The sequence below is a fragment of the Schistocerca americana genome, chromosome X (assembly GCF_021461395.2).
Source record: "Schistocerca americana isolate TAMUIC-IGC-003095 chromosome X, iqSchAmer2.1, whole genome shotgun sequence".
Taxonomy (NCBI): Eukaryota; Metazoa; Arthropoda; class Insecta; order Orthoptera; family Acrididae; genus Schistocerca; species Schistocerca americana.
In genome coordinates, this window is record NC_060130.1 from 919,618,993 (window position 1) to 919,643,556 (window position 24,564).

The following is a 24,564-nucleotide window of genomic DNA, read 5'->3' on the forward strand; positions in this document are numbered from 1 at the left end:
CTGTAACTGTGATCTCGGCAAAGGAAAATGGACCATACACCTTTTGCTGTGAAACTGCACAAAATACATTAATTTTTGGAGAGTGCCTCTCATGTTGTGCAACTTCATGTGGTTGTTTCATAGCCCATATTCTCACATTATGATGGTTCACCATCCCACTTAAATGGAATGTTCAATTGTCACTAAACACTAAGTGTGAAAAAAAAACTGTCAGCCTCCTTCTTGCCAAGAAAGACATTACAGAACTCCACATGCTGTTTGCCACCTTCATAAAGAGATTGCAATAGCTTTATATGGTTTCATGTGTAAACATCAACACAACGGATGCCACATGGACATTAGGGGCATGTTGAGCTCATGAGCTGCATGGTGAACAAATTTCTGCAGACTCCTTGTGAAACTGTGGTGGATGCATTTGACGTCTGTATCAGATGCTTGAGGACAGTCTGGCAATTTGCCTTACACAAACAACCTGTTTCTCAGAACTGTTCATGCCATCATCTAATGCTCTGGATGCAGGAGGATCCACATCATGCCTAGTACGAAAGTCATGCTAAACAGTTATTACTGACCTGCACTGTGCAAAATGTATAACATAAAACACTTTCTGTTGTCCTGACGCAATTTTTACTAGAACTGAAGTAGACACACATTGCTGCTACCTAATGGGATCCATGTAAAATGCAAGAGTTTGCTCTTTTGAATATTATGTTGTTCATGCACATATCTCAAATAACATAACAGTTATGCTTTCTTTCTTTAAAAAAAAAAAAATTGGATGATTCTTTTTTATAAACCCTGTACTATGTGAATATGTTGATGGATGATGAACAGTTTTAACTTGTGTCTTTTTCTCTTTTTTACAAGTGTTGTTATTATGGTCTTCAGTATGAAGACTGGTCTAATACAGCTCTCCATGCTACTCTATCCTCTTCATCTCCGACTAACCACTGCAACCTACATCCTTCTGAATGTGTTTACTGTATTCATCTCTTGGTCTCCCTCTACAATTTTTACCCTCCACACTTCCCTCCAGTATCAAACTGGTGATGCCTTGATGTCTCAGAATGTTTCCTATCATCTGATCACTTTTTTTGGTCAAGTTGTGCCACAAATTTCTGGTCTCCCCAATTCCTGCTTATTAGTTACATGATCTACCCATTTAATCTTTAACATTATTCTGTAGCACCACATTTTGTAAGCTTCTATTCTCTTCTTGTCTAAATGGTTTATTGTCCACACTTCACTTCCATACTTAGCTAAACTCCAGGGAAATACTTTCAGAAAAGACTTCCAAATGCTTAAATCTATATTTGATGTTAACAAATTTCTCTTTCTCAGAAATACTTCTCTTGTCATTGCCGGTCTACATTTTATATTTTCCCTACTTCAGCCATTATCAGTTATTTTGCTGCCCAGACAACAAAATTCATCTGCTACTTTAAGTATCTCACTTCATAATCTAATTCCCTTACCATCACCTGATTTAGTTTGACTACATTCCATTATTCATCTTTTGCTGTTATTAATGTTAACCTTATATCCCCCATTCAGCCAAATGTCCACTGTGTTCAATTGCTCTTCCAAGTCCTTTTATTTTCCTTACAGAATTAAAATGTCACTGGCAAGCCTCAAAGTTTCTATTTCTTTTTCCTGAACTTTAATTCCTACTAATTTCTTTGGTTTCCTTTTCTGCTTGTTCAATATACAGATTGAATACTATCAGGGATAGGCTACAACACTGTCTCACTCCTTTCTCAACCACTGCTTCCCTCACATGCCCCTTGACTCTTAGAACTGCCTTCTGGTTTCTGTACAAATTGTAAGTAGTCTTTTGCTACCTGTATTCTGACCCTGATACCTTCAGTACAGTGAAAGTATCATAACAAGTAATGGACATAATCTTTTCTTACAAATGATTTGTGCCTCAAAGATTAAACACTGTCATTTCCATATTAGGCAATAAACAGGCAAGAAGATAAACCAGTAACACAGAATCAGTCAGAGACAACCGTGAAGAGAGTTCGTGTTTCCGTGAAGCCCTTACCATACAGGTCACCTCCAGCAGAAATACATGCTAATTTGGTTGATAATACTGCAACAAAAAGGTGAGGTACCAATAGTGAAGAATCAGTGCTGTACAACATGCATTATTGTAGCTTTAATTACTTAACAAGAAAATAAGTTCTCATTCATAGTCTTTTTAAAAAATATTATTTTAGTAAACTCGTCTTCAGAATTTTTCATATTTTTACCCATTCATAAATAACATCCCCATTATTCATTTGCATAGGTGATTTAAATAATAATTGGTGCTAGTAGTATTGAAAAGAGCTCAATGGGCTAAGCTCATCGAGATCTTAGAAGGCAGTACCATACTTTCAGATTCTATAAAGAATCTGAGAGTAAATGAGCTTCACTCTTGGACACAGTCTACCATAAATTTCTTGAACAGTGAATTGTGCCCGGTGATTAGAAAAGAATGCAGACAGCAGGACTGATTCTCGGAAGAGTTGTCCTGTATCACCTTTGTTTGTGGCAAACTGCTTGATAAGTAGCATTTGATCCACAAATAACATTGCTTAGGAAATATTTGTATGGTGCCAGTTGGGGATCTGCAGCAGCTCAGAAGTGTGAAGCAAGTTATTACAGATTTGACTGACTGCCAACAGAGTGTAACAAAGATGCAGAAAACTTTAACCTGCACAGATCTGAAGAAAGATATTATACATTGTATGAAAAAATACTGAAAAATTCTGTGTAGAAGTCTTTACTTTCAAAATTATGCATTTTTTCTACCACTTATTTATTAGTCTCAGGGAGTGTGACGATACAAGGTGATTAACAATAGTTTTCAATGAGGTGTTCTAATAGTCATTATTCTAACATTTCGCTCTCAAATTCTTAATATAATTGTTCTTAGAGCTAGTATGACAAGGCTTTGCTGTTGAAATGCTGCTCAGTGTTCAAATAGTCATTATTCTACCATTTCATCTCAAATTCTTAATGTAATTGTTCTTAGTGTTAGTATGACAATGCTTTGCTAATGAAATGCTGCCCAATGTGTATGAAATATGAAGATGTCTAATGTATCATAGAAGCTTCTTATGACTGTTATCCAATTATGTGATTCTGTCCAAAATAACAGCAAGCTTACAATACAAAAATATTAACACTATATCTGTAAACAGATTTTCCATCAATATCAACATAATATGTATTGTATCCATTGTTAATATTAAAAAGTCTGTTCTCAGGTTAGGAGACGATTTTTTGTTACAGCAGTTATTTGTATGGATGATTGCTATTTCTATGTTACATTTTATGTAACTGTACAGTTATCGATGTATTGATCAATGTATTGTCTATTGTTTCAATGGCTGATTATTATGCATTCCACATTTTTTGTTACAGCAGTTATTTGTATGGATGATTGCTATTTGTATGTTACATTTTATGTAACTGTACAGTTATCGATGTATTGATCAATGTATTGTCTTTTGTTTCAATGGCTGATTATTATGCATTCCACATTCACTTCAATCAGAAATTGTTAAGTGTAATGAGATTTGAAACTGTTTCTTTCACAATCTTTCATAAATTTCGATGCTTTTGAGTCAGTCTTAATACTTTATGGTTATTTTGTAAAAAATTGGTGTTGGCATTATAGTTTTCATTTTTTTGAAGTAATCTGAAAATTTTATTTTTTGCCCATAAAATGAAACATAAAAGACAATTTAATCGCAGGCAATTTGAACAATCCAGCCATGACAAGCAGACCCTAAAATTAAGAAGTCAGAGACTGAAAAATCAATCACATAATTATGAAAATAAATTGAATACTGGTTCATCAAATCATATGGGCCAAAATAGTAAGACTCACACTGTATCACAAAACCTAAAAGCACCAGGTAAGAAACATACTGCAGTTAATTATCACATGTTTATTCATATACCTATAACTGTTGTTACTGTGGAGAAACACATAAATAGTTAACAGAAATGTCAGTAATATTTTCATTAAACTACAGTTTGCATCATAGGCAGTAAACAAAAATAAATGGTCTTTCAACAATGATACCAAGCAGATAAGTTATAATTTATCCAGGATAAATAGAAGAAATTATCTGTTGAGGCTGCAGCTCCTTGGCTGTACAGGAACTGTTACTGAGATGACAGTCAAATGATATAATATTTAGAAAAACCCTGCCGCACAAAAACATACGACTGTTTGTGAAAATGCTTCAATTCTGGTGAAACATTTCATGCTCAGCATAGATTAATATATATGTGTGCTTGAGCATTGTCCTCCAAAATGATGGTCAGACCCTGCAGAAAATGTCATCACTTCTGTCTCAAAGCTGGTCATAGGTTGTGTTCCAAAAATGAACAGCATAGAGACAGTAGTGATGACACTTTCTGCAGGACCTGACCATCATTTTGCAGGACAATGCTCAAGCACATTCAGTGCAAGGTATTACTGATTTGTTTGACTGATGGAGCCACTAAGTGCTATACCACCTACTGCACTCCCCTGGCTTAAGCCCTCATAAGTTCAACTCGATTTCTAAACTGAAGGAAACACTTCATGGCATTCACTTCAGAACTGCTACAAATTTGTTGGGCAATAGACCACGCCACTTGAACTGTCAACACAACTGGCACTGCTAAGAGTATCCTGTGACTTTCACATCACTGGCAATGGGTGATACACAATGCTGGTGCCTACTTTGAAGATCAGGAAAACTTTGAAACATGTATCTATTTTGTACGAGCTGCAAATAAATAGCTGCCAATATTGAAGTTGGTCCTCCAGGTTGGGGGTTGGGCATGGGGCTAATACCCCCATGCTGTAAAAAAAAAAAAAGAATATTATGGAAATTCAACAGAAGCTTCGGAAACTGGATGAAAAGCATGTGTCATGACCATGGCAAAGGAAACGAATAAAGGAACTAACAGTAGCGTCATGGAATGTGAGGACAATGCTTCAGCCTGGAAAAATGAAAGAAATAGCCAATGAAATTTTAAAATTCAAATATGCTATTGTGGATGGCAGGGGAATGGGCAGTTGGATAAACCTGGGAACTCATTGGTATATAGTGGACCAGAAGAAAGAACAGGCCAACTTGGAACAGGGTTTATAATAACTAGGGAAGTTAGGAAAAGCCTTCTAGAACCCACAAATGAAAGGATGTGCAGACTCAGACTAAAAGGTAAATTTAGGAATATATCAATAGTTAATGCGCATGCACCAACAGAGGAAAAAGAGGATATAATTAAAGAACAGTTCTACGAAGACTTGGAAAAAGTATGCTGTGCAGTAACTAAATACGACCTGATGCAAGTAATAGGAGATTTTAATGCAAAAATAGGGAGGAATGAACATCCATATGGAGTTTCTGGAAAATATTCACTATATGAGGAAAACAATGAGAACAGAGACTTACTGTGCCAATTCACAGCAAGGAATAATATGATTATTAAAAGTACCTGCTTTCCACACAAAAGGATCCATATGGGTACTTGGAAGTCTGCAGCCAATGGAGTAGTCATTCAGATTGACCATATTTTAGTGATTGCACGCCACTCCATGTCAGTTACGGATGCACAGAGCTGCAGAGGACCAAACTGTGATTCAGACCACTTTGTGATAAAATCAATCTTGAGAGAGAAACTGTCATTAGCAAATGACAACATAATGGGAAAGATGATGACATGGGATACAGACAAACTGAACATCCCTGATGAAGTAAAAAAATGCCAAGTAAAACTAAGTAGAAAGTTGGCAATGAAGAGACCACAGTAGGAGCAGATGAAAGGTGGAACAGGTTTGAAAAAGCCATTAAGGATGCTGCAGAGGAAATAATAGGCACAAGAAGGAACAGAAGAACCCAGGAATGGTTTGATGAAATGGCTCTGAGCACTATGGGACTTAACAGCTGTGGTCATCAGTCCACTAGAACTTAGAACTACTTAAACCTAACTAACCTAAGGACATCACACACATCCATGCCCAAGGCAGGATTCGAACCTGCGACCGTAGCAGTCGGGCGGTTCCGGACTGCGCACCTAGAACCACGAGACCACTGCGGCCGGCGGTTTGATGAAGATTGCAGGTCAGCAATATAGGAAAAGAACAGGGCAAGAACAAGAGTGCTACAGACAGAAACCAGAAATAGTGTGGAACAATATAGAGAATTAAAGAGAAGAGCTAACAGACTGTGCAAGAGAAAGAAAAGAGAGTAGAATAAGAAGAAATTTCAAGAACTAGAAGAACTAAAGGAACAGAGTGAAATAAGAAAGTTCTATCATGCCATAGGCAAAATGAAGAATAGATTCCAACCAAAAACAATGGCCTGTTCCAATAAAAATGGGAAAATGGTAAGAGAGGAAGAACAGATAGTGGGAAGATGGGCAGAGTATTTCAAAGATACACTAAGCACCAGCCTAGAAGATGAAGAGACAGCTGCACAGGAGGGAAGAGTGGAGCTGGAAGTAGCCAATGAAATCAATGAGGCAAGAAAGCCAACACTACAAGAGGTCTCCCAGGCTGTGCACAAGTCAAAAAACAATCGAGCCCCTGGGGAAGACAGCATAATTGCTGAATTAATAAAAACTGGTGGTGAGGCTGTAATAAAGGAACTGCACACATTAATATCAGTTATATGGGAAACAGAAACTATGCCAGATAATTGGAAAATTGGAATAATAGTCCCCATTTATAAGAAAGGGGACAGAACAGCATGTGAAAACTATAGGTGTAACACGCCTAAGTACAGCTTATAAGATCTTCACAAGTCTATTAAATGAAAGGATACAGAAGTCTGCAGAAGCCATACCAGGGGAATATCAGTGTGGCTTTCGACCAGGCAGAGGAACAACTGATCAAATATTTGTGATAAGACAAATGATGGAAAAGTTCTATGAATATGATATAGATCTGCGTTTCCTACTCATCAATTTCAAACAAGCCTTTGACAGCATAAATCGGCAAGAACTATACAGAGTACTGAAAGAAGTTGGTATATATGCTAAATTGATAAGACTAATCAGAATGACAATGACAGAGACAAGAGCAAAAGTAAAGGTCCTTAGCAGAACAAGTGAAAGCTTTGACTTTAATAAAGGTGTGAAGCAAGGGGACAGTCTCTCCACTGTCCTATTCAATATAGCCCTGCATAGTGTAGTAAATAAAATCAACAAAAGAGGCACAATATTTATGAAAACTAGCCAAATATGTGCATACGCTGATGACATTGCTATAGTAGGAAGAAATACCAATACACTCCTAGAAACATACCGGGCAATGGAAACAGAAGCCTTAAAAATTGGCCTCATAGTAAATGAAAACAAAACAAAATATATGGTATTGTCACAATCTGAGGCCAGAAGAACCCCTAAAAACCTAAACATCAATGGGAAATGCTTCAATGAAGTGTCCTCTTTTAACTACTTGGGGACCCTAATAACAAATGATAACAGTATCGGAAAGGCTATAAGAGAAAGAATACAAGCAGGAAACAGCTTACTTTGCAAATATGCAGCTTTTCAAAAATAGCCTTGTTACAACAAAAACTAAACTGCTAATATATAATTCCCTAGTCCGCCCAGTTATCACATATGGCTCAGAAGTATGGACGTTGACAGAACACGATAAAAATGCGCTAAGGAGCAATGAGTGGAAAATACTACACAAAATCTATGGGCCAATAAGGGAGGAAGAAGGCTGGAGAATACGCTACAATGCTGAATTACAAGAGTTAATACAAGGCAGGGACATTGTAAAATTTGTGAAATCACAGCAAATACAATGGCTAGGGCACTTGGAGAGAATGGAAGAGGATAGAATTCCAAAGAAAATGGTGAAAGGTATGATCCATTCAGTTAGGTGAAAAGGGAGACCTAGAAGAAGATGGATCAACAAGGTAATAATGGATATAACCAATGTGGGAGTCCGGGGGTGGAAAAGAGCAGCAAATAACCGAGAAGTGTGGAGGAAGATTGTTGAAGAAGCCAAGGCTCACCAAGGGCTGTAGCGCTACTGAAGAAGAATATTAAAGTTCAAACCCTCTTGGTTGCTCCTGCACTAGTGTTGTTGTTGGTGAGTAGAAGTGTGACAGGGTAGTGGTCAGGAATGGTGCTGGCTTTGAGTTCATGATAATCACTGCACAGGTACCAGGAACTGTCCAGCTTGGGGGTGAGGTGAAAAGGTGATGACCAGGGGCATGTGGAAGGGCAAAGTACACCAGTGGCAAGCAGCTTATCAAATTAATTCTGTGCCAGTTTTGCAATTGTGGAGCATAAGGCTGTTTGCATATCAGGAGGCGGGGCTGGCAGTGTTGTAATGCATAGTGCTGTGTTAAATGTTCCAAGGGTCCCTGGATGGCTGGGTAAAACATGGAAATTCTATAAGGAGTTCGGCATATGGGCCCAAAATTGTCAGCTTTTTCAAAGTGAAACATGAGGGGGAATAGGAGCTGCAGCAAGCAGACAGACCTACCAGAGGCACTGTCAACTAAAAGATACTTCGCTGCGTCAATGAGTAGGTTATAATGACCGAGAAAATTGGTGCCTGGAATAGGGTCAGTAACATCCGAGACCATAAAGGTCCATGGAAGTACGTGGTGAAGACCTAAATTGAGGCAGTGGGTATGCACCGCATAAGCAGGGATGCGTAAATTATTGATGGCAGCCACCAGGAGAGAAGAGGTGGTGGTGATGTTAACAAGGTAGTGAACTGGAAAACTGACATCATTCAAATCCCAGATGAGTAAGCACTGTGAAGTAGTACAGCAACCAGGCATGCCTACTGTTGGTTGCTGGGGTCCAGGAGCAATGGGACTTACATGTGTGGCATTCTTTATAAAACTTTGGGTGGTACCAGCAAACTGCAGTAAATTTGTGATGGTCATGAGAGATTCAGCTATAATTGCACTGACTGGGGTAGCTGTTTTCTCCTGGACCGGTGTCATGCAAATGGAAGTGGTCAGTGCCCAGTGGCAGGTGTGTGAGGTTTAGGTGGGTGACACTGTCAGTAAGTGCTCCCACCTTGGAGCTCATGCATGTTAGAACCTGGTAGAGGTCAGGGGCCTGCATGCTGGATGGGAGGTGGTTAGCAGTGGGGGACAATTTATTTGGTGCACACCTAGGCTTGGGGTGGGGCGGACGGGGTGGGTGAGTGGCAGTCGTGTTGGAGGCTGCCAGTGGAAGCCATGGGGTAATAGTCACTGGAACACATTGCAGCCACAGCTGGGAAGGAATTCAGAGTCTTGAACAGTTTTCTGGCCAAGATAGTGGCATTCCTTAGCAATAAATGGGCATGCAAGGCCAGACACCCTGTGTGGGGGCAGGAATGTACATGAACCAGCAATTAGAAGTAGGCCTTTAGGGAGGATGTGTGGTTTGTTAAGTGCTCAGATGTAATTCACCAACAGAGACAGGTGCATGTCACTGCACTGTTCAGAGGATAGCAAATCACGTGCCCATTGGGACTCCGACAGTGCAAACCTGGAGATGGTGCTCTCTTTTAGTTTAGTGGGGGATGGCGGGGGTGGGGGGGGGGGGCATTTGGGTGTGAAATGACAGAGATGACATCCCAGAATGTGGGAAGTGGCTCATGGCCCTGTTAGTTACAGTAGCTGAGGTAGGCTGTTCTGTAGTGCTGATAGTTATGTGTAGAGTTCTGAAACCTCATAAGTGTTTGTGGGCACTGGGTGAGGAGGAATAGTGGGAGGTTGGTGGTTGAAGAGCCCACTGGGCATTACAGCTGGTTGGAACACATTGCAGCCACAGCTGGGAAGGAATTCAGAGTCTTGAACAGTTTGTTGGCCAAGACAGTGGCATTCCTTAGCAATAAATGGGCATGCAAGGCCAGAGCACCCTGTATGGGGGCAGGAATGTACATGAACCAGCAATTAGAAGTAAGCCTTTAGGGAGGATGTGTGGGGGATGGTGGGGGTGGGGAAGGGGGGGGGGGGCATTTGTGTGTGAAATGACAGAGATGACATCCCAGAATCTGGGAAGTGGCTCATGGCCCTGTTAGTTACAGTAGCTGAGGTAGGCTGTTCTGTAGTGCTGATAGTTATGTGTAGAGTTCTGAAACCTCGTAAGTGTTTGTGGGCACTGGGTGAGGAGGAATAATGTGAGGTTGGTGGTTGAAGAGCCCACTGGGCATTACAGCTGGTTGAATAGACCGTTCGTCATGACAGCTGCAGGAGTGGAGATGTCTGGCAATGTCATTGTAACTTAACATTGCATGTAGTGCTTCACAACATGGTATAGTGGTGGAGGAAAAAAAAATTACAGAAAATGGGCAGGGCACGCAAGGCATGGATAAAGCAATAAAATATCCACTGTGTGTGTTTCTATGAAAGATAGAGTTCTATATACCATAATGGCTCTGGCTCTGAGCACTATGGGACTTAACATCTATGGTCATCAGTCCCCTAGAACTTAGAACTACTTAAACCTAACTAACCTAAGGACATCACACAACCCCCAGTCATCATGAGGCAGAGAAAATCCCTGACCCCGCCGGGAATTGAACCTGGGAACCCGGGCGCGGGAAGCGAGAACGCTACCGCACAAACACGAGCTGCGAACATACCATAATGCTGACTGGTCTCAAAGTGCACTACCAAGGCGTAAGGTGGCACATGCAGCCTGCTCATCAGGCAGCAGGGACAGTGGTTGGATGAGGGGGTGGGCGGGGACTGATGGTGCAAGCTGAGGATGGGGTATGGGTGAAGGGTAGTGGGCAGGGATGACAAGCAGAGAGTGGAAGGTGCAAGCAGAATGTGTCCTCTAGATTTAATGGGAAATAACTGCCCTCAAAACCAGGTGGAAAATGCCAAATTAATAAAGTAAAAACCAGTATGTTTCAGTACTGGGATTCAGCACTTGTTTTAGAAGGGGTTACCAGTGAAGGAATGTCTTAGTGTTCCCTCCTTCACTTTTATGTGGTTGCAAATTTCCAGGATGTCACAAATTTTACAAGAATAAATAACAATTAATAAAACATATTGAAGGAAACAAGTGAGCTGGTTTGCTTGATATTTATTTTTCAAATCTAACTATGACAACAAAAAATAACGAATTTGCATTTTTGGAATTAAGAGGAGCCCTCACATGTGTTACAGTATTTGGCGCAACAATGTCTGCTGGCTCCAAAGAACAAACACTGAAGGGGAGACATTACAGCAAAGTACAATCAGAACAAAATTCATATTGGTGAGATATGTACATGCAAAAGGGGGGAGGGGAATGGAGGCAAAGATGGACTTGCCTGACAGCGAAGGGAGCCAGCACAGCCACACAAAAGAAAATCGTTTCTGGGCCCACTTAGCAAGAAAGGGATAAGAGAGCAACCAAAGTGAAATGGTGATGTAAATCACCTGGCACTTCTGGCAGTCACTAGACCTCATTGCACTGAACACACTCTACTGCAGTCAGTAAACAGGCATCTAGCATCAGACTATGCAAAAACATGACAAAAATCCTTTGAGGAAACATGGCTTGCAGATGGAGCACAGAGACATGGTGGAACCTCTCACATATGCTGAACTGTGAGGAAACATGGAAACTGAATACCATCATTAAATTTCTGCTGTTAACATGGTGAAGCAGGAGGGCTAATGACACAAGTCACATGGCGTTGTGTGAGGTGACCTGCCAAGGGCAGCCATGAGACGTTACCTCATCGGAACAGGAACAGAGACCAGGCAAGCTATTGCGTGGGCACGGGGCTCCTGGAAAGCATGGGAGAAAGCTCTATCTGTGGCAGAATGACCACCGTGGGTGCTGGTGAAATGCAGTGACAAATTGTCCAGCAAGAACTTTGTTGGTCACTGGTTTTTGGTTGGTGCAGCGTGTCATCTACTGCTGTCAGCGGAGGCAAATAAAGAGAGTTGGCACAGTACCGTAAAACAGTTGGCCATGTTACCAACACTTGGGTCTATTTTGACCCGACTCAAGCATTTCATTCTGAAAAAGGGGTAATATAGTGTTAGGACAAAATAAACTTGATGAATATCTGTAGAATGGATATACAGGAGAAGGAGGAACAAATAAAACACTGAAGTTTGAAAGCAAGAGTAGAAAACATTGACGTTTATTAAGAAACTGATACAATAAATATGTGCGTGTACAATATTTCAACAAATGACAAATTCATCTTCAAATTTCATGTTACATGTTACACAAAGAGAATACAAAATATGTTAAGGATACTGTAAAGTATGGATATGAGCCTTGTTACACTAATAATTGAAGGTCTTGTACTTGAAAATAGCCACTTAGTTAATCACAGTGGGCTGATAGTTCTTATCAAATCCTCCAAAGGGTAAAATAGGTCATCTTCTTGGTCTGGATATTTGTAGCAGGACTTTTTCTTTCCCATACAATTCACTTTAGCACCCTCATCACTACCCTTAATAACAATTCCAGGATATTGTTCATTGCCGTATAAAACTGTAGCATATTGCTCAAATGCTAATTTATCTTTCATATTTTTGTGGTTCTGAACATCATCTTGCACTTACTCTGGCCTGGGCTGAAGTAACCCCATATTATGCATTTTTACTGAGGTGTTAAATATATTATCCAAATTGTATTTCACAGAAACAACAGTTTCTCACATTACTACCGAATACTGACAAAATGCAAAATTAAACTCACCTTATTTGTAACTTAACTGATGTGAATTATCCAGACAGGAGTTTTTGGAATGTCAGAGCTGTTAACAAATTTTAGATGCCTCCAAAGTCTCATTTATGCATTGCCATATCCAGTGTATGAGCGACAGTCAAGTGCTAAGTTGAAAGCATTAAAATACTTACGACCAACATCAACTCAACTGCAGCCAACATAATATTACTTAATGGGCTCTATAGCTTCCTTGATCCTTCTTTGTAGATTTTGAATGCATACCACCTTGTTTACTCCATGATAATGATATAGTTTTTGCAGGAAAAAATTTTAAACTTTTGTGGATAAGGGAGCCAAAATTTCCTGCAAAGGGACAAGTTAACGACAGCTTATGGTATCTTATGAACATTCAGTGATGCTTATCTTAAAGGGTTGTTACTCTGTGTTAAAGGGCTGCTACTCTGTTTTTCCTTCTGTGTGTAATAGTACTATTATGGTTGGAGCCACTTCTCCTTAGTAGCACCACAATTTTGATGCCTCAAAACTGAAAACTTCTGGGAAAAAATGATAACAGATGTAACACCACTGGTGTCAGTTTGAATTGTTCACGCATTTATTAGATTTATATTGACTTTTTGAATGAAAACTATCTTCTTAAATTTTCTACTTACACACTGCAAAAAACAAGACTGGCCCTTACACTGAGGTGACAGAAGTTATGGGATAGCTCTTAATATTGTGTTGGGCCTTCTTTTTCCTGGTGTAGTGTATCAGCTAAATGTGGCATGAACTCAACAACTTATAGGATATCCCCTGCAGAAATATCTACATCCATAATTGTGAAAGTGTTACCAGTGCAAGGTTTTGTTCTTGAACTGACGTCTCGATTACATCCCATAAATGTTCAACGGTATTCATGTTGGCTGCACTGGGTGGCCAACTCATTTGCCCAAAGTGTCCAAAATGTTCTTCAAACCAACTGCAAATAATTGTGGCCCAGTGGCATGGCCCTTTGTTATCCATAAAAATTCCATCATTGTTTGGGGACCTGATGTCCACGAATGGCTGCAGATGATCTCCATGTAGCTGAACATAACCATTTCCAAGGAAGGACTGGTTCAGTTGGACCAGAGGACATGGTCCATTTCATATAAACACAGCCCACATCATTATGGAACCACAGTGCTTTGTTGAAAACTAGACTATGGTTTTGTGGGGTCCGTGCCACACTTGAACCCTACAGTCAGCTCTCACCAAATGAAACTGGGACTCATCTGACCAGGCCATGGTTTTCCTGTCATCTAGGGTCCAACAATGTGGTCACGAGCTCAGGAGAGGCACTGCAGGTGATGTCGTGCTGTTAGCAAAGGCCTTCGCATCCATCACCTGCTGCCATAGCCCATTAATTCCAAATTTTGCCACACTGTCCTAATGAATATATTCAGCGTACATTCCTCACTGGTTTCTGTGGTTTTTTCACTCAGTGTTGATTCACTGTTATCAATGATAACTCTACACAAATGCTGTTGCTCTTGGTTATGAAGTAAAAACCATCAGCAACTGCATTGTCCGTGGAGAGAGGTAATGCCTGAAATTTGGTATTTTTGGCACACTCTTGACATTATGGATCTCAGAATACTGGATTCCTTGCTGATTTATGAAAAGGAATGTCCTGGGCATCTAGCTCCAACTACCATTCTGTGTTCAAAGTCCGTTAATTCCCATCAGACAGCCATAGTCACATTAGAAACCTTTTCACATGGATCACCTGAGTACAAATAACAGCTACACCAATGCACTGCTCTTTTACACCTCGTGTATCCAGTACTACTGCCATCTGTATATGAGCATATTATATCTTCCTTTGCATGTTGTGTGCTTCTTTATTGGATACAGAAGCAAGGAACAGAGACTGTTTGTGAACAGAGAATCCAGATATTAATTTATTCTACATCTAATATCAAATAGTAAAAATAATACATAACTTCATTATTGTAGGGATAGTATTAGTTGCTAACAGTAGATTCAATTGTAGAAATATATACAGATACAAAAGATTTATAGATCTGTCACCCTTCAGTATAATGTCTATTCAGAAGACGTTAAATTCTAGACACTATGAAAGTCTTTAAGTTTTATTTAACTAGCAAAAAAAAGGGGGTTTGGTGCATGAATGTTTGAACTTAAGCACACCTGCCACTGGAGCTCCAGAGAGGTGATGCTTGCATCTCATTGGCAGTGACATAATTTTTCATGGCAGTGCCCTCATACCACAGTGGCAGCTGTAGGAAATGTGTCAGTGTAACTGATGGTACACATATTTCAAAGTGCAGTTGACTGGATGACAGCCAATACCGCAGTGCATATCACCATCCCAAGACTTTTGTCACCTTAGTATACAATCAGTGACAGTTCAGTGGGAGAGTCCAGTGACAACACTTATCAGAAATCTTACCCTTCCACTACTGACAGTTCATAAAAGCATAGTCGTATAAGCACTCTTCTCTAATAATGTCAATATCAGTCACATTCAGTGTAGCACAGGTCAAGAACACACCTATATAGTGCAAACTAATAAACACAGTTCTTGTTCATATCAACCAAAGAAGCTCACAGTGACACTGACTGACACATGTGGACATTAACTGAAACAATGTGGCTGGCATAATGGCAGACTTGTTTGGCTTCTCTATATTTCACTATATAATGAGAGCAGAGTGGTTTTGAACCCTTGCATAAAAACTACTTTGCTGATTGGTATCTATGAACTTTGGTACACTGGAGGTGCCTATTTAGTTCAGGAAGATTAATGCAACAAAAGTATAATATGGACATTGAGAAGTAAAAAAAATATAATGGCTCGAATGGCAAAAAATAAATTTGTGTGTGCCCAAACTTTAATTACAATTATCAGTTAAGTTAATTACTTTTAGGATATATGAAGATAGTTACTGGAAAACCTGGATTGAGGGGTGATTGGTGATTTTTACATTTACTGGTGTTTGTGCAATAAAATACTCTCAAAACTAATGATTAGTTCATTTTAGTATTTTCATTAGACACTTTTATAGTAATTCCAGTTATGCATTCCTTTTAATGAACATGATTTTAAACAAAATCAACTATGCCACTATATTCAGAAAATTGAAAATTAACACTTAAATAATCATGTAATGAAAGATAAAGGAAGTACAGTATTGTGACCATTCTGAGATGTATGTAATATACACACAGTATGTTTAGTCAGACACAGCTGAAATGTGAAAGAAAAAAAAATTATTGATAGGAGTAAAGCAAAAGCAGATGGGGGGTTGCAACTAGCTTTGTTTCAGTGTAAAGATGACTGCAACATGCTTATAAAACTCGAATGAAGAACTTGTAGCCAGCACATAGGTCACAGCTAAATAAGTTAAATAAGTTGAGAATTTCTAATGAGGCACACAGAAGTCTGCATTTATGACACACTCATACAAAATACACTGCAGACACTTATAGAATGTAAGCACAATTCTGTGATGTTTCTTTCAGGTTTTTGTAACACTTGGAACCTGCTACTAGAGACGTTGGTTGTTAACACCCATAACATCACTCTATTGGTCGTAGATGTTGGCAATAAGATTTCTCTCTCTTATTCTCAACTTAAAAATTAGCACATAATGTCTGCCTGCTTAGCTGGGTGGTAATGTGCTCGCCTCCCATGGAAGTGGGCCCAGGTTCAATTCCCAGCCGGGTTAGAGATTTTCTCTGGTTGGGGACTGGGTGTTGTGTTGTCCTCATCATCATTTCATCCTCATCACCAGCGTGTAAGTTGCCCGATGTGGCATCAACTGAAATAAGACTTGCACTTGGCGGCCGAACTTCCCTGGATGGGGCCTCCTGTCCAATGATGCCATATGCTCATTTCTATTTTACCACATAATTACTGACCAAAAATTTTGAATATATAAAGGAGATCAGGTAGTTCTTTCTAAATTATTATACAATATGAGAACATAATTTTGAGAAAAAATGTTATAATTCTATGATATGAATGTGTGGTGTCTGTTCTTTCAGACATGTCAGAATCTGCAGCTGTGAAACATTATATGTAAACTGAAGGAGGTTTGCTGCTGTCAGTTGCAGTGGGACATTAAATGGAATCAGCAGCAATGAGCAAAAATGTGTACCTGACTGGGATTCAAACCCAGAATCTCCTGCATATTAGGCATGAGCGGTAACCCTATGCCATCCAGGACACAGCATTGTGGCAACTGTATGGACTATCTCAGCATACCTTATTACCGATTCCCATTCCCATTGAGTGCCACCTATCTGCAGTCCCCGTCCATTGTACTACTATTTGCTACACAGAGATTCCCACAGGAGGACAGACACCATACATTTATATAATTGATAAGCCTAGTTGGGCAATGGATCCACCTTTGTCAGGGCAAATGCACAAATATGTCCGACCTCCTGTGGGAATCTCTGATGTGAATGGGAGTATAATGGAGAGGATCTGTGGATAGGTGGCGCTCGATGGGAGTGTAGATCGGCTGTGAGGCATGCCTAGATAGTCCTTGCAGTTGCAATAATGCTGTGTGCTGGATGGCACAATGGTTATCACACCTGTCTAGTAAGCAGGAGATCCTGGGTTCGAATCCCAATCCAGTACATACTTTCACTCACTGCCGCTGATTCCGCATACTGTCCCACTGTAGCTGACAACAGGGACCCTTTTCAATTTACACGTTACAATTCTGACCTTAGTGGAAATCAAGAAGCCTTGTCTAAAATAATGAAAACCACAATATTACTTATTTAATACTGTTTATGCTATAGTACTATAAGGAAAATGTAACATTTAAGCTATTTTTATATATGTATAATGTATTAAATGTTGAATTAAGACAAAAAAATCACCCATAATGTAAAATGATTTGTTTAATTTAACCTTTTTCTTACTTTTGCAGATAAAGAAAATACATATTTAAATTTGAAAAGGAAAGATGTCAGTGCAGACAAAATAGCTAAATGTAACTTGCCATCCAAAAAGAAAGTTAATGATTTCAGTCATCAGGACAAAACAAATGTAAAGATAGGAGCTGGCATACAAAATTTACTTTATACAGTTGAGTATGTAACATTTTATGGTGAATAAACTACAGCATAAAATCACTGCTCAGAATAATATTTCAGTATTGACAGGACAAAAAACTTCAAATGCATAATTTATGATGTAATATTATATGAGTCAAAAGACAAACTGAAACATGTGATTTTTATATTTACTGGTGTGTGCAATAAAATATTTTAAAACACCCTTTTTATTATGGGGAGGGATAAACTGGAGCACCTGTTTTGAGATGTCATTAGATAAAGTGTAAGTCTAAACACATAACTTGGATCAAGGACTAATCAAAGAAAAAGATAAACAGATGAAACATAATCAGAATTTTGCATCTATGACTATATTTCCAGTCTCCCTGTGACAATAGCATTTGTATCATTCCTACTCCCAACACCTTCTCCTGTCATGAACTTTGTACCCTTGCCTCTGCCCTCCCCTCCCGCAGCATCTCACCATTGAAAAACAATGAATGAAGATTATAAAATCTCTCAGCTTCATCATGTTTGCTGATGATTTACCAGCAGAATTAATTTACCTCATTTGTTGGCTGTTTCTTATATTTGGTAGAGAGTTACCAATGTTATGTGTGATTTACTTAACTGTACCATAAAATATTTTTCTTGTGATAATATAATTGCTGCTTTATATAATTTTGCAGTTTTAAGTGGATTCTGAGTTGAATTGCTCATACTTTTGCAGGGAGCTGAAGAAGGTTAATAATAAAGCTGTTGGTTCTGCAAATTCAGTAAACTTAAAGTCTGCAAATAATTTGGACAAAACAACTAATGTTGTACATCAGGAAAGACTAGGTTTATTAACATTTTCGGAGCTACCTGGTTATCTGACTACTCGGATGGAGGAAAATGCCACTACATCAGTTTTACACACTGGGGGCATTATATCAAAGGTATAGAATCCCTATGACTGTATTTACAATGAAGTATCAATTCTTCAGTTATGTGACTCTTTTATTGTTTATCTTATATTTATGTAACATATTTTAAATCTTTATTTGCTGTTCATTCATCTATCATAGTGGTGATTATCTGCCTGCCAAATCTATGCAGAACTTGCACTTTTGTTGGACAACATTAGGTAGAGTGAACAATGCAGGGTTGTTCATAAGACCATAAAGCATTTCAGAAGGTTACTATATTTCATCCATATAATGGATTATATTATATTATATCAATGGAGAGATAGACACTGGAAGTTGTTACAAAAGCTGCAGCAAAGTACAGAGCTGCTGCAATTTCTTGCAAGTAAAATTAATTACAAATATAACAATCAGTAAACACAATACTCAAGACTTCCATCTTTAGTAACAATGATGTGATGATTTCAAGCTGAATTTGAGACTGAAACACATCTGTTCAACAACACTAAGAAGTGTTCCATGAAATACCATGGCAAATGCTGTTCATGCATTCTCCTCAGTTAGGCCTCCAGAAGGCAGGAAGCATATGGTGGGGCATGGCTCTCTCTGTGCAGTTAAAGACCACCAAAAAGATCATTAATGATGTGTACCTCAAGTATCATAACAAGTCAGCCATAAATGACCATAGTAAAACATGCAATCAGAACATATACTTTGTTAATGTTGTCACTTTTTCTAGGGCACCACACCAGTGTAAACTGAAAGCCAGAGAGCCAGTCATGATTAGTAAATGTCCAAGCAATGATAACTGTGACAATATTTATAGGTTGCCAGCTTCATATATGCTGACCATCCAGCCTACAAGGACTCCACCAATACATTCAATCATAAACATAGAGAAGATGCCACTGATGCCCTACCCCCCAGCTACTAATATCCTACTGAATTCTTCCAGCAATCATAGGAATATCATTGAACAAACAATCATTAATATTTATGGTTACAAATTTCTTAAATCAGCAAAATTTTGGCAGTTTACTACAGTGTGCAGCTTGTTCCCAGAAGAAGGCCTCGTCAAAAAGGTCCAGAATATCATACCAGAAGATTCTGTATGAATGACACAATACCAGGTACCCAAGAATTATTAATGCTATAAATCAGATAATTACAGCTTTATTAAGATTTTTTAAGCAGTGATTGTTTTGCCCTTGCATTTGTGTCTGGAATAAAAACAGTAGTTTATATATGATGCATATAATAATAGAATAAAAGGAACCCTTTGCCATGCACTTAACAATAATTATTCAGAAGTAAATAAAAAATAACCAAGCTTAGTAATTCTGTTAATGGAGGGATATATATTTCAATGCCATTCATTCACACGCCATGTTCTATAAATCCCATCCTGAAAGAGACTCTTCTAGGACGTGAAACATGTCAAAGTATGCATTTACAGTCAGAATCTTCTTTAATATCCACACCAGTAGATGATACTGATAGTGGATCAGAGACTTTGCAGCACATGAGTGAGGAGTACTATCAGAAGCATGGAATGTGGGTTGTGTGGGCTGAGCCACTGACAGCCACAGGCGAAGCTATCGCCATAGCCCAGTCTCGAGTTGTACACCATATGTTTTGTTTCCAGCCACACCTAGCCTCTATACTGATACCAAACCTGCTGTGGCCCTCAACTCGCTCTGTCGATTATTCTTGGTGCTTACTCAGTACTATGATCATGATGAGCCTTGCTCTGTTTACACCTTCATATCGAGCACGGACACTTTCGTTCAAATGGTTCAAATGGCTCTGAGCACTATGGGACTTAACATCTGTGGTCATCAGTCCCCTAGAACTTAGAACTACTTAAACCTAACTAACCTAAGGACTTCACTACACCCATGCCCGAGGCAGGATTCGAACCTGCGACCGTAGCAGTCGCGCGGTTCCGGACTGAGCGCCTACAACCGCTCGGCCACCACGGCCGGCGACACTTTCGTGATAACAAGTTCTTACTGTACCATGTTTATGGCAATGTATTCACTCACTGAGTGTACATTATAGACTCCAAGGTTTTGGAACACTGGCAGCATCTGCTGTCATTGCAACTTCAACAGTGGCAACAGTTTTGCGTTCAAGAGGAACAGCACCAACAACAACAAAAGCTGCAGCTTGTACAGCAGGCTTTTGTCCATGTCTCATTTCAGAGTAGCAACAACCACATCAGATGGTAGCCATGACTACATTCCCACCGCTGTTCAATGCCTTTGATGAGTCTTTGGAGAGCTGAGAAGTCTACCTTCTTTGTTTTGAATGGTACTGTTTTGCTTATTGCTTTTGTCTTCTATGTAGTAGTCATTTCTATGAAGTGGTGCATAAATTGTGACATCTCTTGGGCACTAGTGAATTGTCTTTCATGATCCCTTTGTTGTTTTGACAGAAGACTACAGTCTACAAACCCACCTGTTACTGCTAGGCTCCAGTTCAATCAGTGTCATAACAAGGACAGATGTATGCAGCTTGGACTGCCGACTTGCAAGGTCTTGCAAACAAATGTAATTTCATGTGCAAGAACTGTACAGTTTCTTATGAAGAATCATTGATTCGAGATGTGATTGAGTGCCTTGCCCCTGACAGGGAAGTCACAACTAAAGCTTTGGCTAGTCTGACCCTAGTATTGCTGAAATGATTAAAATTGCTAAACCTTTCAAGGTTTCTTTGGCAGCATGCTGCTTTTACGCATGAAATTCAAGTTTTCCAAGTTGTTGGTCATAGTTGGAAGCTGCAGTTACCCGATAATTAAGACATATTATCTTGTAATTCTGCTTCTAAGTCTCATCCATGTTCATGAGCATCCAGTATGCCAGCATGTTGTGAGAGACTTAAGTACGTTGATTATTCTGCTCCCTCCTCACCATTAGATGATGTTTCTTGTAATGCTAATCTGGTGGGTTAGACACATTCTCTCTCCCTGGCATTCAGATGTATTCAGATACTTTGAAGAAACTCCAGTCAAGTCATCCTGAAGTTGACACGTGCATTGTGCAGAGGACAGCTGGACCTGGGGCAGAAGTGGTCACTTCACTGTTGTGTCTCAAGTGCTCTACTAGCCATGTGCTTAGCTGTGGCATGAGGAAACACTGTCATACACTACATCATGGCTCCAGAGCTAGTAGTTTCCCTACCAAATATTGAGCTGTTCCTGCCAGATAAGTACAAAACATTGAACATGTACTGACCTTCTTGGTTGTGCATTCCCCTACTGCTACTAACATTTTCAGTTTAGTTTTCATTGAGTTCAAGCTAGAGGAGTAAGTTAATTTAATGTTAGTTACAGTGTCTTTTTCTGATCTACACACCCTGTGCACTTCATATAGGGAGATTTTTGAATCAACACTCAGGAGTACATGTAACTTTATGGCTCACATTTCCCTGAAGCCTTCTGCAGTGCTTTATGATTTCATGAAGCTGTTCAGGCAGAACGCACATGGCTTCAGGACCAAGGGATTATTTGCTTGGTTTCCACCAGACAATGGGTGATGCCTCTGACAGTTATTAAAAAACTGTGTAGCTCTCTATATATTTGTGACTGTTTTAAGTGCACTGTTAATTCCCAGTCTAGCATTGATCTCTACCCACTGCCTCATCCAGACATGTTGTTGGCTTGACTGGTGGTGGGCCACTTTTGTTCAAAGATAGATTTAAAGCATGTGTATCTCCAACTATCACGTGATGATGTTTCACATCAGTTGCTACTTTTAAATGCTATGTGGCCCATTCAGGTACAGTTGGCTACCATTTGGAGGCATGGGTGCACTGGCCATTTTCAAAAGTATATAGAACAAAAGATCTTGTGCACTGTGTTAATTATTTAGATGATAATATCATTATGGTATTGACACACGTGGAGCATCACAAGAATCTTGAAACCCTTGTTAAAATGATTTATGCTGTAAGTAGGAAAAGTGCTGTTTCTTTGCCCCCAGCATCAAATACATGGGGCACATGGATATGCCACCCACAAATGACCATGTTGATGTGATTGTCAATATGACACTCTTATAACCTTAAACAATTGTGATAATTTCTGGATAAAATCATATTCTGTGCCAAGCTGATTCCCTAAATGGTGCAGATCATGCACCTTTCTCAATCAACTGTGTAAGAGGAGTGTCAAATTTGTGTGGTCAACTGTCTTATCAAAAGGCTTTCCAACAGCTTATGGTCTTGTGGCTGCTCCATGTCTGATACCATATATGTCAGGCTTACCACTGACACTGACAATCGACACATACAGTTTGGCATTGGGGTGGTTTTATCCCACAAATTGTTGGACGGTTCTGAGACCCCAGTTGCCTTCACCTCCAAAATATTAAATGCTGCATAGCTCAACTATTGCAAAATAGAGACGGAGTATTTAGAAATTAATTATGGTGTCAAGAAATTTTTTGTTTCTTTGTGTGGCAGCAAATTCCATCTGTTGACTGGCCACAAACCTTTGATTTCCTTTTCTAGGCATTGTTCTAAGTTCCAGGAGAAGACAACAGAGCTTCTACAGTGCTGTGTGTTGGTTTTGAGTGGGTATCACAATAAAATCCATTTTCAACCTATTGCCCAACAGGCCAGTGCAGATGTCCCGTCACATGTTCTTCTTGGATCAGATGTGTGATTTGATTGTCAAGAAACTATTTGTTTTGCCCTGTATAATACCTACAAATTACCTTGGATGAATTCTCACCGATGGCTTGTAGGGTAGCCTCTACAATGTCCTGAGACCCAGGCCTGAGGAATGTTTTGTGGGCAGTTCAGTGAGGGTGACCAGAGCATGTTTCCTGCGTGGTCCACCCAGTTTCTTGAAATTATTTCACACTGTGCTTTCAGCTCAGTGCCACAGAGGGTGTCTTAACATTGGCCATGGAGGTCTCTGACTGCCGCGTCTTCATATTGGCCCTGATCTGACCCTACACCCTCCAGCTCCTTCAGTGGGAAAAACATAAATGCTTTTGGTCAGGAGGCACATCTCTTTCCCCAGCATTGATGCTGACATTGAACATGCATCCTAGTCCTGCCATGGTTGCTTCCTCCATCACATGTCCCCAGCACGTAGATCTGTGCCATGGTCCCACCCTGACCACTCGTGGGAGAGGGTCCATGTTGATTTCACTGTGCTATTTCAGGGTGCTGCGTGGTTACTGTTGGAGGAATGCTCTCTCATACTTTCTGTTTGTGGCCTGCATGTCATCCACTACCACTGCTGCTACCATCCCTACCCTCGAGAGGATTTTCACCATTGAAGTGGCACCTTACACTCTGGTATCTGACGATATACCCCCCTCGTCCTCACTCACTGGTGGATGGATGAGGGGTTCACAGTTTGAGAGTCTATGGACACAGGATCACTCCTTTTGTCCCAACAGGTCCTCACAGCATTGGTTGCAGAGAAGTCCATTGCTGCGGGTGCATTGCTATCTTCACCACCACCAATTTATATTGATACGGTTCCAGGCCTTCTAGCACTGTAATAGCTCTGAACGTGTGATCACCACTCTCTTTCACCCCATATACAATACAGAGGCTGTGTGAATGGTTGACTCATACAAGACCAAGATGTGGAAGGGCTTACACACATCATCAAATGAGGAGGTGTTGCACAGCTTCCTTGTGACATAAAGTTCAACCCAGTCATTGGGATCAATTCGGCCAAAATCCCACATGGGCACCAGCACAACATCCTGTTAGACGTTCTGCATCCTTTACATCATGCCCTTTCTGTGTACAGGCGCACCTACACATTGGGGACCTGTCTGGGTATGCACAATTACCTGGCGTCTGAGATGGACTGAAGGGGTAGTTGAAGGCCACAGGGGCCGTCAGGTGGTTGCCATCAGGAATCGGCATGTCCACATGACACAACCAGCTCAAGCCATGACCATAG

General features: G+C 39.9%; 1 protein-coding gene across 1 annotated transcript in view; it reads left to right on the plus strand.

Annotated features, from left to right (window-relative positions):
* Positions 1 to 24,564, plus strand: part of LOC124556487 — a 237,195-nt gene that overhangs the window by 162,428 nt on the left and 50,203 nt on the right. Inside the window, exons 9-12 of the mRNA XM_047130442.1 lie at positions 1,960 to 2,108; positions 3,748 to 3,911; positions 17,598 to 17,760; positions 18,455 to 18,662. Of these exons, the coding sequence (XP_046986398.1) occupies positions 1,960 to 2,108; positions 3,748 to 3,911; positions 17,598 to 17,760; positions 18,455 to 18,662 (684 nt within the window). The remainder of the gene's footprint in view (positions 1 to 1,959; positions 2,109 to 3,747; positions 3,912 to 17,597; positions 17,761 to 18,454; positions 18,663 to 24,564) is intronic.